The sequence below is a fragment of the Phragmites australis genome, chromosome 2 (assembly GCF_958298935.1).
Source record: "Phragmites australis chromosome 2, lpPhrAust1.1, whole genome shotgun sequence".
Taxonomy (NCBI): domain Eukaryota; kingdom Viridiplantae; phylum Streptophyta; class Magnoliopsida; order Poales; family Poaceae; genus Phragmites; species Phragmites australis.
Genome location: NC_084922.1, coordinates 21,934,441 through 21,948,557, shown reverse-complemented (window position 1 = coordinate 21,948,557; position 14,117 = coordinate 21,934,441). Strand labels below are relative to the sequence as shown.

The 14,117-nt window shown below is 41.6% G+C and overlaps 1 protein-coding gene across 2 annotated transcripts; it reads right to left on the bottom strand.

Annotated features, from left to right (window-relative positions):
• Nucleotides 1-423: 423 nt before the first annotated feature.
• Nucleotides 424-13,797, bottom strand: LOC133903316 (alpha-galactosidase mel1). Of its 2 annotated transcripts, XR_009907217.1 has the most exons (15): nucleotides 13,580-13,797; nucleotides 12,530-12,677; nucleotides 12,176-12,433; nucleotides 11,459-11,633; nucleotides 11,263-11,324; nucleotides 11,014-11,177; nucleotides 10,756-10,853; nucleotides 10,071-10,129; nucleotides 9,861-9,995; nucleotides 9,527-9,777; nucleotides 9,291-9,450; nucleotides 8,901-8,979; nucleotides 8,781-8,822; nucleotides 1,193-1,515; nucleotides 808-933 (listed from the first exon to the last, which is right to left on the bottom strand). XR_009907217.1 is itself a non-coding variant. In XM_062344632.1 (14 exons), exons 1-14 carry the CDS (start codon nucleotides 13,660-13,662, stop codon nucleotides 716-718), a joined length of 1,932 nt encoding a protein of 643 aa, XP_062200616.1. In that variant the 5' UTR covers nucleotides 13,663-13,795; the 3' UTR covers nucleotides 424-715. The 2 variants fall into 2 exon arrangements, 1 of the variants encoding a protein (XP_062200616.1); XM_062344632.1 differs by lacking the exon at nucleotides 1,193-1,515 and having other exon boundaries at nucleotides 424-933; nucleotides 13,580-13,795.
• Between the last annotated feature and the right edge of the window lie 320 nt (nucleotides 13,798-14,117).

Below are 14,117 nucleotides of genomic sequence, written 5' to 3'. Positions count from 1 at the left end.
CTAGTGTCATCCTCTCTCGATGAGAGTAAGAATTCAGCTACTACCAAGAGTAAGAATTCAGCGACTAACAGCATTACGTAGGCGTGGATCTGGCTTCTTGAATCTTAGCACTCCTGTTAATTGTTTGTCTCAGCGTGATTAGTTGGATTTGTTTAGTTGCCGGAGATTTAGTGCTCATGCAGTTACCTGTGCTCAAGACCTGATGCTGGTCTTGCATTTTTCTTGCTACGATCTTCAGTTATGCCATTACCATGTGCTCATTTTGCATCTGTTCAGTAGTTGTTGGATGTTGGTGCTATATAAAGTATGCTATTATGATGATCTCAGAGTACAATGTTTATTTATCAGCTATCACCAGATGATTTTAGGAGGGAAATGATTCAGTTGCTTAGGACAAATAGCCATGTCTGCCTCCAGATAAGATGACGCAATTATGTGATTTAACCTCTGATTGAGTGTTGTTGGACATTCGCTGTTAAATCACGAATAGTTAAAATGTGTAGCACTTAACGGAAGTCGGTTGAGTCCATTAGGACATCAATCGAAAATATAGCTGAGCTCTTTAATTTTTATTTCTTTCGCTGTCTAATAACAAACAGCACCCAGCAACTTAGATATTTGATCTACGGCCCACAATATTCAGGAATGGATCTTGCAACAAATGATCACTGCAACCTTCCTGAACTTTCCGCCCAATGACAGAACTGCTGCAATCTCAACATATGATTTCGAACACCATGGAGCCATGTGGATTAACGACACCTGAAATCTCTTCCTTCAAGAGACCGAGATACCTTCCGCTCCAAACTTCAGTGCAGCTACACAGGTTTTTTCTTACGAACGTTCTCCTTAGAGCTTTCTTCAGGTCTGATATTCTCACAGTCATCTTCCTGCTCGTGGAGTCGAGGTTGAAGAACGCAAGATAGATTTCTCCTAAACCACGAAGACAAAGCATCAGCAAGACGGTATTTCTCGTTTGTTACATAAAAAAAAAAAAACCAAAATGGAATCGCTTTCACTTGAAGCTGGAACTATCTCAATTGGGATTACAAAATCTATCTGGCTGCTTGATCATTTTTTTTACTGTTGAATATCTGATTTCTGAATATGTCTATGCTATTGTCATCTTCAGCCCATTTTTTTAGGATATCTTCAGCCCATTAGGGCCATTTGTGTTATATGAAGGAATTACTGTTCATGGCACCAACAACATTGGGTCACGGCCCCAACAATGACAACATCCATGTCTCGCTTGTGTTCCTGCCCTTGACGATCACGGAAACAGCGCCAAGGGAGCCCTTGCCACTCTCCTCACTGAAGCCTTTTGCCACCGTCAAGCAGGAGGGCAATGCTCACCGGGTGCTCTGACAGTATATCCCAACCAGGACAATTGCAACATCCATGACAAGGGGACTTGTGCTCTCACATGATGGGATGCCGACGTTACAACCGTTTGTCAACATAAGGATTTGAAGGGCTGCAAACATGGCCACCACCTTGCAGCTCGATGACGAGCTGCTCAAAAGGAGGGCGAAATGTCATGTTTAGTCCAATAGGGCCATTTGTGTTATGGGCAGGAATTACTGCAACCCATGTAAACAGTAACCGTGACAGGATCAGGAGGCTAGGATAGATTAGTTAGTATACCTATTGGTTTGTTAGGCTCTTATCCTATCTAGAGTTTGTTAGTCAAGTTATTAAAGTTTGGCCTGTATAAGGCACAGCTACCACCTTTGTAATCAAGCAAGAGTCTATTATCTCCCCTCCTTTTCCAGTCCCCAGTCCCCTTTGTAATCTAGTTCCTAGCCACCTTCTCCTAATCCTGTCTCCCCAATAGTCTAATATCTCCCATAGCAGCCGACACTGCCCGACTATCCTCTCAGCGGTGTTTATCCCCCTAGTAGGATCATTACAGCTATATAGAAGGAATGCAAGCAACACACTTTAGAGCGAGTTGCAAACATTTGCAGCTTTGGAAATGAAGGGGATTAAGTCCAGCTTTTCCTAGCGCATGCATGATGCATTACTGACTTTTTATCTCATCACATATACCATAATTTTGCCTACTTCTACCTTAAAAGTATATTTTTCATGTTATCAAAAGATATGATGAATTAGGCAAAACGGATGAATTAATAAAAATAATTATTTAATTTTTACTAGTTCTCTAGCCTCATAATTGATTGTACAAATGGACATTGATAATCCCATACCTAATATATTTTCAGGTAAAGTCAAGTTACCTGTTCTATTTCAGTTTTAGAGTTTTAGTTAGCTGCAGAGTTTGGGTAATATTAATGAAAATGCTGACTGTATGAGACAATTTCTTGAAAATGTGTTCTTGTGTCAAAGACAAATAACTCAAATTTGGGTCATAATTGCCTCAACCTAGAAAGTAAAATTCTGTCAAACAACATGCAGATCTTTTTGGAGGATTTAAATAAAACCAGGAACATAAATCAAGCTACTTTAAAAATGAAAAGGGGTTAGGAAGAAGCTTTGTAAAGTAGCTGTAGTTTATTTCCTGGTAATGCACATAACAGAGCACAAAAGGTTTTCCATCTCCAGTATAATATGCAAGGTCGTGTCCCTTAAGGTATCAGGCAGGTTCTCAGGGCTGCCAAGGAAAGGATCAAGGGTTGAACGTAACCCTCCTATGTGGGCATATTTGGACAAGAAAGGATCAAGGGTTTTCAGAAATGAAGACAAGTTGGCAAGTGTGGCCATGCTGGAGTTGAGTCTAAGGTGGAGACTTTGTAGTCACTGGGTTGCTAAACAACAACTATGTGTATGCCTATATAGGATAGAAACTTTGGTCTGGTTTCTTCCCTTATATTTGAAGCTACAAAAGTCAGTCTTCGCAGTCTTTCTCTTAAACATGTAATCCAAGTAGCCTCTTAAGGTTTCTATCTTCAAGTCATGCTGAAGAACTGAGTTCCGTTGTCGGTGATGGTCCTACTTGTGACATTGAACCTTGTCATGACGCTTTTCATGATGAACTTCTTAGCAGCTACAAAAGTGATTTTTCCGTTTGGTTCAGCTTTAATCCGCTTGGTGAAGGCATCAATTACGACGAATAGAAACTTGAAGCCCCCGGACGCTACTAGGAAGGACCCTAGGATATCCAGCCCCTAAGTAGCGAATGACCACAACAAAAGGATCGTCTGTAAGGCTAAGCAGGTTGATGTACTCATCTGCTATGAAATTGACAATTTATGCACTTTTTTACCAACTCGCTCGTACCATGGAGAGCCGTAGGCCAATAACCTTGTTTGAATGCCTTTCCGACTAGGGTTCGAAAGGAAGCGTGAGCTCCACACACCCCTCTATGGATTTCCTCGAGTAATTCTCTACCCTGCTTCTGAGAGATGCATTTCATGAGTACTCCGTGAGTACCTCTTTGATAGAAAACATCGTCCACCAAGGTATACATCTTGAATCGACGGGAAATTTGTTCGGTTAGTGTATCATTCTCGAGCGCAACTTAATCTTGAAGCTACTTGCAGATTGCGTCCATTCACGGAACTTCTCCTACGACTCCTTTTGGGGTGTCGGTCCCTAACAAGCCCCCGAGCTGATTATAGGTCTCGTAGACCACCACTCCTTCAGTTGTGTCCTCTGATGATTTCACAGGCGGTTTCAAGAGGTCCTTTCTGAAAATCCCAGGTTGCCCTGGAGATCGTGAGGATGCTAGACGGGCAAAACTATCGACAAGGTAGTTGTCCTTCCTTGAGATATACTTGACCTTGAGTCTGACGAATTTCTTTTTCAGCATCCTGACCTCCGCGAGGTAGTCTATCATAGTTTTATCTGAGGTTTGATACTCTTTGTTAACTTGCTTCACCATCAACTGTGAATCCCCTCTCATAAATAGACGGCGAATGTCAAGAGCAGAAGCTACTCGAAGTTTAGCGAGCAAACCCTCATATTCGACTATGTTATTCATGACCAGAAAATCGATCTGCAAAGCGTATTACGGGCTTTTTCCTGTTGGAGAGAACAATATAATCCTAACCCTCACGCCTTGAAGCATGAGTGATCCGTCGAAGAATAGAGTTCATACATCTGATAAGTTATTATTCATCCTAGGGTTGATCGGGTTTTGTCCATTCGGGCATGAAGTCGGCGAGTACTTGCGAGTTGATTGATGTTCGAGGCACGAAATGGACGTCGAATTCTCCGAGTTTAACAGACCACTTCGTGATTCGACCGATTGTATCTCTGTTGTGTAGGATCTCGCCGAGTGGGAATATTGATGGTACGTTAATCTTGTGAGCTTAAAGTCACCTGCGGATAGCGTTATTTAGGACTGTGGAGCACTTCACTAATGTAGTACACCAGTCACTGGCTTTTCTCTCGTTTGTCTTGTGCTTCTCTTTCCATCACCAATACCCCACTTACAGAACGTGGTCCGGCCGCGATGTATAAGATCATATCTTCATTAGGGTTGGGAGCAATTAGCATAAAAGGGAAGAAACCGCTTCAAATTTTTTAATGCCTCATAAGCCTCTCTTGACCATTCAAACTTTTCATGTTGTCTTAGTAGCTTGAAGAAGGGAAGTCTTCGATCTCCGAGCCTGAAAATAAAATAGCTAAGGGCTGCTATGCATTCGGTTAGGCTTTGAACTTCTTGCACTGACCTGGGAAGTTGCATCTCTTCAATAACTTTGATCTTCTCGAGATTGACTTCCATTCCCCAGTATGATACCAGGTAACCGAGTAGTTTCCCCGCATTGACTCCAAACACGCACTTCTTCGGGTTTAGCATGACTCAATTCTTGCATAGGTTGTTAAACGTCTCTAGTAGGTCAGAGATGGGATCTTCCTTCTTTTTAGGTTTTGACGACGAGGTCATCGACATAGGTCTCGAGATTCCGACCAATCTGATCACGGAGTGTTATTGGCATTCCTCTTTGATATGTGGCACCGACATTCTTTAATCCGAAGGGCATCTTGACAAAGCAATAGACTCCAAAAAGAGTGATAAATGAGGTCTTCTCATCCTCTGCATGCATGCTAATCTAGTGATAACCGGAGTAGGCATCGAGAAGACTTAGTTGCAGTTCGAGGTGGAGTCAACTATCTGATATATTCGTGATAGAGGAAAAGTGTTCTTAGGTTAGGCTTTGTTGAGATCGATGAAGTCAACACACATTCACCATTTACCGTTTGATTTTTTGACTATGACACAATTTGTGAGCCACTCGGGGTGATCCACCTCCCAAATAAAACCTGTTTTGGTGAGCCTTTCGATTTCTTCTTTGATGGCTTCTTTCTGATCGAGCGCAAACCATCGAAGCTTCTGCTTGACCGGCTTTACGTCAGGCCGGATAGCTAGTTCGTGCTCAATCACCTCACTAGGGATCCCGGATATCTCTGATAATTGCTATGCGAACACGTCGGCGTTTGTCTGGAGGAAGATGATGAGAGCGAGTTCCTATTTGGGGTCCAGTTGGGAGCCGATTCGAACGGTCTTGAATGGCCCCGCTGGGTCCAGAGGAACCACTTTGACTTGGCCGTGAGATTTCATGACTGTCTTAGGTCTCGAGTTTTTCGTCTGCTTGTCGGGTTGATGCTCTGTGGTCATGTTTAGACTCCTTTAGTCATAGTGTAGTCCTGCTTTCGGGCAGCCCCAGACGGTTATGACTTCATCGAGTCCTAGGATCTTCACGCATTGATACATGTAATGCGTGGCTGCCATGAATTTGACGAGTAGGTCTTCCCAAGATGGCATTGTATGCCGTTTTGAAGTCGATCATGTTGAACAGAATTTTTTCTATTCGAAAGTTGTCATGCTTCCCGAAGGTAACGAGGTGCGATATTTGGTCAATAGGAGTGGCTGAAGATTCAGGGACTATATCGTGGAAAGTTTGAGTAATCGGCTTGATAGCAGACCCAAATCTGCATCTCTTTGAGTGCGTAAACGAAGAGGATGTTCATGGAATTCCCTCCATCAGTAAGAACTCAGTTAACCTTGCAGTTATTTATCGTAGGCTCGACCACTATCGGGAAGCGACCTGGCCATACGAAGCTATCAGGGCAATCTTTTTGACCGAAGGAGATCTCATTATTTGACCATTTAACGGTGTGACGACCCTTAGGGATGGCAGCTAAGATTTCTCAGGCGACCGTCTTGTACTGCCTTTTAGACTCGTAGGATGCAAAGCCACAGAAAATGTGGTCGATCGTCCTCTCGCCCAGCTGAAAAGATATCGGACCCGTGTCATCCTCACTGCCGCTAAAGCTGTAATCCTTACTCTAGGCCGCAACTGGGTCTTCTTTCCTTTGGCCGCTTTCTTGACCTCTGCTTTGTCCATCTTCTTCCAAAGGCGGCACTCGTGGAGGTTGTGGTTGTCGGTCTGATGGAAGTCACACTAAAGCTTACTGTCGCGTTCACCAGGGCTTGGTGTAGAGCTCTTTCCCTGAGAAGAACAACGCTTGTCGAAACGGGTGTCAGGTAGATCTGCAAAAACTTCTCAGAATTATTTTTCTTGCCCTTACCTTCCTTGATGTTCTTCTTGCGCTTGACTTTGACCCTATCGCCCTCAAGCCCGGGTCGAGGGTGTTTGATGCCATGAGTCTTCTCCTTGACAAAGAGAAGCACATCTTCAGCCTTGGCAGATTCATCGACGATCTTCATGAGCTCCTTAACCGTCTCAAGCTCCTGAATCATGATATCTTCAACGCATCTCCGACTCCTGACCCCCCAGGTGAATGCTTGTATGATATCATAGTTGCTGACCTTGGGGATGTTGTTTCGGATATTGCTGAAGCGGCCTATGAACTCGCGCAATGTTTCGTTTCCCGTCTGCTCACAATAGTAGAGACAATTTTTCATGCCGAGACGAACGTATATACCCTGAAAGTTGACTCGAAATACATCACAAAGCTATTCCCACGTGTAGATTGTTCTCGATGATATGTTGGTCAACCATGTCCTGACTGCTCCTTCAAGGACAGTAGGGAGGTAATTCGCCATTAACTTCTTGTCCCCACTAGCCGCTTAGATGGTCATGTTAAAGATCTAGAGAAACTCAACGGGTTTGTATTTCTATTGTATTTCTCGATCGTCTCGGACAGAACCTTGCTGGCCACCTTACGTTTCGTAGATCTAGAGAGGTCAATCATCCGTTGATGGCGCCTTTCTTGGTTCCAGAAGCCTCGAGAGTTTTTACCATGGAGATCGGAGATCAGTCCCGATTTGATCAATGTCGGGACATCCCTCGATTAGATCACTGAGGGGTAGACGAAGCCCCGTTGGAGACCCTCGGATGTCTTCGCCGGTCATCGATAACCTCACATAAATCGTTGATTGGATGACCTTTGACTAGCGAAGCTCAGCGGCAATTATTCGCCCGGTTGCCATCCTGGGAAGCCTTGTTCTGGGGGTTACGCCTCTCCGAATCCAATACGTCTCGCGACGCGGGATTACATGGTCTGACCCAATACGTCTCGCGACTTGGATGATGACCTTCTTTGTCAAGTCCATCGCCGAGTTCATCCAATCCTTACCGGCTGAGGTAGCCAGATCTGTGATCAGAGGGCGCATAAGGACCTCTTGTAGAAGGATCCTCAAAGCGATTCCAGATTGAAGCGTTCAACCCCCTGCTGATTGTCGGGAGACGGTAAGACTGGTGCTCCGTTAAGGATCTGGGGATGTGTGCTCATCTAGTGTTGACCATCACCTGCACGTGGAGCCGGAGGACCATGCCTGTTTGTAGGGTCGTCATCATGATTATCTAGACCGTCACTCCCGTCTCCGATAGTGAAAAGTTCTCGAGGGTAACCTCTGCTAAAGGAAGTGTCCAGATCCATCATGAAGATTTTATCGGATTGCTTTGGGTTGGTATCTTGACAATCCATGTTGTTAGAAGCTGCGGGGATTGATTCTGACTTGCTGTGAATCGAACATTCACAATTGTCTTACCAGTCGAGTGGTTCAAACTCGATACGTAATCTTTAGCGTATTGATCCATAAATCGACTCACCTCATCGCTTGAATCGTCATCGAAAAAATCGTTGTCGAAATTCACCCGATCGATCATCGACTCGCCAGGAAGAGGTAAAGTTATCGTAGAACCCCTCATCTGAAAAAAAACCCAGTTCTCGACGAAGGCTTGGGTGACGCCGACGACATGTTATATGCAAACTCTTCAATGCATATTGTCATCATCCCCACGGACGGCGCTAGCTGTTGACGATTTGTAAACCGTCGATATAACGAACTTATTGAAGAGGTAGGAGATGCTTTGAGTAGACGAATCACATGAGAACATTTGGGGGGTTTTATACAAATTCGGGCCTATTTGAGGATAATTACCATACATCATGTTTGCCTTGTATTGATCTGAACCCGTTTCAAGGGGTACATGGCTAGCCTAGATGGATCTAAACCTAGTCGCCGACTTACTTGCTCGGCTTCAGGTGTCTTCTGGTTAGTCAAAAGGTTTGAGCGACTTCCTCGACTTCTATTAGCTCTTGTTCAACTTGTCCTCTGCATGGCTCTCTAGCTCCGTATATATATGGAAGTGTCGTACGTCCTCTGGAGTTATTCCCGTTCTTTGAGATAAACTTTTCTATTTATAGGATGCGTTGGATACCTACGGGTAGTTTCCTTTCATTCAAGGATCCCCTTCTTGGAGAAAAAGATATGCTCCGAGAATTGCGGGAAACCCTGGGTGCCCGGATATGGTAATTATCTTGTATTCATCGTCGGTAATAAATGTTCTCATTGGAATAATCCAATTCACAGGATCTCTTGTAGGATAAATATAACTAACCTTTACTTCCAGTTGCAACCCATGCACGAGCTCCAGTAGTACCTATTCAATACATAATTGTGTTGACTATGTAATGATTTCAATTAATTCGCAGTAACAAAGTTATGAATATGGACCTACCTTCCTTCCTTGATTCCACTGTGGCACATAATCTTGAATAGCTGCTCACAAGATTTCCCTTCTCATTCAGCTGCCATATCTACAGTTACTGTTCGTATGAGTAATCATGCCATAAGTTTTGCCAAATATTATAAATACTCATTTTTCTTTAGCAACTTCTTGACTAGTAAAAATCCGAAGTTTGGCATTCTGGAGGGCACATGTCAGTGATACAAGGAGTGGTATTTCCTGATATGCCAATCTTTGAAGTCACCAATCTTTGAAGTCACACATGGTATACCTTCAGTTATCCCCTAGGTTACTATTTATTCAAACATGTGATCTGTACAGCTTAAAAGATCGAGTTGGTGGTGGTAGTGGTGGTGATGATGATGATTGTAGGGTCTTTACCTGTTTTGCATGCCACCTGCATCTGGAGAACATGGGAAACTTGTTCTCTGAGGCAGTGCGCCATCGGCTAGCAGAAGCATCCAAACAAGTATCATCAATGTTTGAAACTGCAAGATGGAACTTTGCTTGATATTCCTTGTTGCCCATGGTAATGAGATCCCTGCAATGAACAAAATGTGATCTTGCAATTCATTGAGCGGGAGTACTTCTCCATATATGAGTAGGGTGGAGCTTACGATGCCTGAAGAGGCTCTGTTTTCCCCAAGCAAAATGAGATATTTTTGTCATTCTCTACTTCATAGTCCCTGCATATATGATCTGGCTTCCCATCTTGTGAAAGCATATACCATCCATTAGCTTTGCTGTCACTGCAGGCAGTGAGACCGACAACCATACCATCATTCTCTGTCAGGTGAACATGATAAGGAGACCCAAAGTAATCAGAATGTTCTCTGTTGGAAGTCCTTTCAACGTACACATAATGGAACTGAAAATATCTCCATGTTAGCTTACTATTCATTAATGCATACAAAGTACAAACTGTTCTAATAGAAGTTTGAATGCAGGTACCTCCATGTTATTTTTACTGTAGTGGTTTATTTTCAGTAATGTAGGATTTGTAATTATGCTTAATGTACTACTATCAAGGTGTCTCAAATCTCCTCCGTACATGAGAGGCGATTTAGCCATTGACCAAAGTGTCATCTGTAAGGTCAAAACAAAGACTTTAGTGGATACAACACACTTCAACCAAGAAATGACGCTTCATTGAGTGAAAACCTGAGTTTTCTGTTCATCAAGTGTAAGGTTAGATTTCCTATGAGGACCTTGATTTACACCTGCATTAACAGAGGAAAAGGGCCTGTTTCAGCTACGAGTCTATGAAATCTGAATATTTACCCATACAGCTGCATATCCAATATGAGACATCCGTAAGAAAAAAGAAAGAAAAAGGAAATAAATGATTTAGATATAAAGTAATCAGAAAATGATTCAAGAAAAACTTTCAAGCGGATGAATTACATGTTATGTAGTTCAAAAAATCAAGGCCATATTAATTTAAAATTTTCACATCCTCTATAAAGATTATGATATGTCATATATTACTGTCTCAGCATCTGCTGTTACGAAATTTGTTAAATGATTCATCTATCAACTCCAATTGTTTAAAACATGCAAACTGAAATAACCATATTCTGCACTAATGGAACTTGCATTAATATAACAATAAATAAAGAATGGCAAAGATACCACACAACATGCATCAAGGCTGTCTGTTACTCCATCAGAGCAGCATCCTCTATTTATTAATGACACATTGTATCAAGTCGCTAACATGTATATTTTATTGACAATTATGATTCAGATTTTTCTTATGACAAATGTGATTTGGCTTCGTGGTTAAAAAGCTAATAGAGCAAGACGAGGATCAGGATTAATTGAATAGAAAGGTATAAATCATTACTTGGATCGGTAAGCCATCCAAATGGAAGCATGTCTAAGTCTGGCCAAGATTTTCCTCGTAATCCAATGGCTCCGATCTTCTTTGCAGCAGCGAAGGAACTGTACACAATATGCAAAGGGAAAGTAAGGCATAATTTTTTATTTACTAGAAAAATATCCATACACAACCTAAGGAATGAAATAAAAAGTATGTAATAAAACACAACAAAATAAAGAATATTAGTTCAATTTACCTTGATACCATAAGCTAAAAAATTACCTTGAGACAGAGAAATGTGAACTCACATCTTTCCAGTTGTCCCAATCGTCTCCAGTTATTCTATACATGTTAACATGATCGCTAATATTCTCAGCTAATGCTGGAGTAACTTCAGTCCCTGGTGACAGGGACAGGATGATTGGGCGGTCAATCTCTTGCAGTAGCTGCAATATAGATATTAGCTGATTCCGGAAGTGTACTGATTTCACTGAACCCAAGTAACTAATTCTAGAATGTGGTGTTATTTACCTCTGAAATAATAATGATTTCTTCCGGGCTATAATCTGTGCCGAAGATACAATCAACCTTCACTGTGAAAAAGACATAATGGTACATATGAAACAATTTCTTTGGTAGCACATGGAAGAGTCAACTAAAAGTTGAGAGCTCTTTATGATACCCATAGGATCATGTGTTCAGATTGAAGTATAAACAAACAGCGTACCAAAATCAACACCCCAATTAGCATATTGCTGGTAAAGGGATCTTAAGAAGGCCCGTCCTGCTCCAATATCTGTATTAACACTCATGAATCCATGCGGCATCCACGCACAAGTTCTGTGATTAAGACCTATGTCACGAGCTGTCCAGTGCCGGCCATCCTCTATGTAGGGTTTTCCCTGAAAGAATCACAAGAGAACACACTAAAAGTAATAAACTAGAGTTCCATGACTTCATTTGCAATTCAGTTTTTGTTTTAGTGCTATTCCCTGATTCCAATATATATTCAATTCTAGATAGAAGTTCAAATATTGCAGGAAAAACAGAACAGCTGAATTATTCAAAATATCAGATGATATGGAACTACAGAAAATGTTAATAAAAAATACTAATAATGTATAACAGAGCAGATAAGTAATTTTCTCTAAGAATACGATGCTTCTCTATGAGATTATAATAGGACACTGAAAATCCAATAAGGTAATATTTCCACAGCTGTCAGATGCGAACAAGGTTAAGAACTTGGTTCTGTGTATACAACTTAAAGTTAACAAGAATTATTAGTCTCTGTGTATACAACATGATGTTAACAAGGATCAATAACAAAGTTGAGGCACCCTGAGAAAACGAACAAAAACATAGCAAGCCTCCCCAAAGTAAATTACTAAGTCAAAACAGCAGTAGTTGTAATGCACTAGCATACAAAAAGGAGGAACAATACCGTCTTAGTGTCCAAGATGGGTGTGTTTGCATTAACAGACTGCAAACTTATCCCTTTCATCAAATGGATGCCGAATTTCAAACCCATTTCGTGAACCTTACTGGCAATTTGACTGAACCCTCTATCATTTATAGATGATGGAAATCTTTGAAGGTCAGGAAATGGTCGACCCCATTCATCAATGTTATCAAATCCATATGAATCTGTGTAAGCTCCATCAACATACTTCCGGTACCAGAGGAAATCAATCACTGCATACTACCATAGACATGAGACAGAACAAATAAGAATTATATTTATTCATATTTTTTATGCTATTTGAAATAGAGAAATTAAAAGATTCTGACAGGTAACCTGATATCCATGCGGGAGTAACTTCTCTGCCAAGATCTGTGCATTTTGCATGTATGCGTTTTCATCCACTATCCATGAAAAGGAATCATATGAGTTCCACCCTCTTGGAGGTAACGCAGCAAGTTCTTCATTTGCATCGGAAGTACCCCTGAAATGCACATGTATAAAAAATTGAAGTACCAATAATTTCTCTTTGGTTATGAGTATCCCTGGTTACAATCGATCAAATATTGGAGTTTTCAAACTAAAGTTCTTCACTTGCAAGCACATACATTGTAGTTTTTCTACTTTCACAAACAGCCACATATATCATCTGCTCGTGATTGAAGCTATGTATAAGGAAAAAGAAATGTTGGACACAAACGAAAAATATTAAATACAGAGCAAGTATACTTGATGAATTAATTTGCAAAAAAAAAGAACTTTTAGAAAGCCACAAAAAAAAAGTAGGCGGCAGCAATTAGGCCATAAATTTGAGGCGATGTGCTAGGAATAGTGTAAAGTAATTTTTTTAGAGAGGTAAGTAATAAACTTCCCAACAAATGTTGAAGTATGATGAATACACATAAACAAACCGAATGCTCATTTATTTGCAGTATTGCACGCCACAAATTTCTAGATATTTTTCATTGCCAAAAATTAATCTAGATATTTACGACCACTAAGGATCTGCTCAATTTTTAGTTCTGGAATTAGAAATGTGTTCAAGCACTATCTGTTGTCCCCTGAACTAATTGATTGGGAAAGTTATCCAAAACCATTCTGAAGAAATTGAGTGTGCAGCCCATTGAACCTGTATCCTCACCAGGGTTGAGAGATTTCAAGCATTTCCTCTTGTTATAACTCAATTCTACTACTAATCCGATGCAACATAAAACAAGTCGAACCAATCAATGAACACACTGAAACAATCGCAATGAACACTGAAACACAAAACAATAATACCGTATTTCGGATTTAACCCAAGATATCGATCTTTCAAAAAAAATCTAATAAATCAATCTTTCTGTGTGGCGGAGTCGCAGGGAATGGCAAGAAGTTCGTACTGACCAGAGGCAGATGAAGAGGAAGAGGAAGGCAGAGCAGAGGAGGTGGCGCCGCCATGGCGGAGGACAGGAAGCCCCAACGCCCATTCCCAACGAGCAGCAGTAGAGCTGAGCTGAGCTGAGGAAGTGGCGGCGACGCGTGACGGAGTGCGGCACTGATGGAGTGGCAGTGTTGGTGTGCGGAAATGCCTTTGTCGACTTTCGAGGTGGTCAGGGCATCATTATCTCCTTGGCTGGGCTTGCGCGCGATAATGCCTCTGCCGCCGCGTCTACGTGTAGGCCTGCCGTGTCGAGACTTGGGACAGGAAACCGGCAGGTTTGGGTTGGGTTGGTAACTGGTGTCCGGTCATCCGGTGAGCCGCGGCTTCTAAGGATCCGGATCATGGTATATCTTATTTTATATTTTTTAATTGGAATAAGACATGTATCAGATAATTATTTTTTTATTCTATAATTTTTCGGAGTCGAAGCGAAAAGTATCATACGGTTGATCGGACGGATAGAAACTATTCACTTCATTTATATCCCCATTAAAAAATGTA

Bases quoted from the DNA above. Each gene is read 5' to 3' on its own strand.
- LOC133903316 (XM_062344632.1), bottom strand. From the start codon at position 13,662: ATGGGCGTTGGGGCTTCCTGTCCTCCGCCATGGCGGCGCCACCTCCTC. The intron at 11,634-12,175 runs GTATTGTTCCTC...TGATTCTTTCAG, and splicing joins CCATCTTGGACACTAAGACG to GGAAAACCCTACATAGAGGA. The intron at 8,980-9,290 runs GTAAAGACCCTA...CAGTAACTGTAG, and splicing joins GCAGGTGGCATGCAAAACAG to ATATGGCAGCTGAATGAGAA.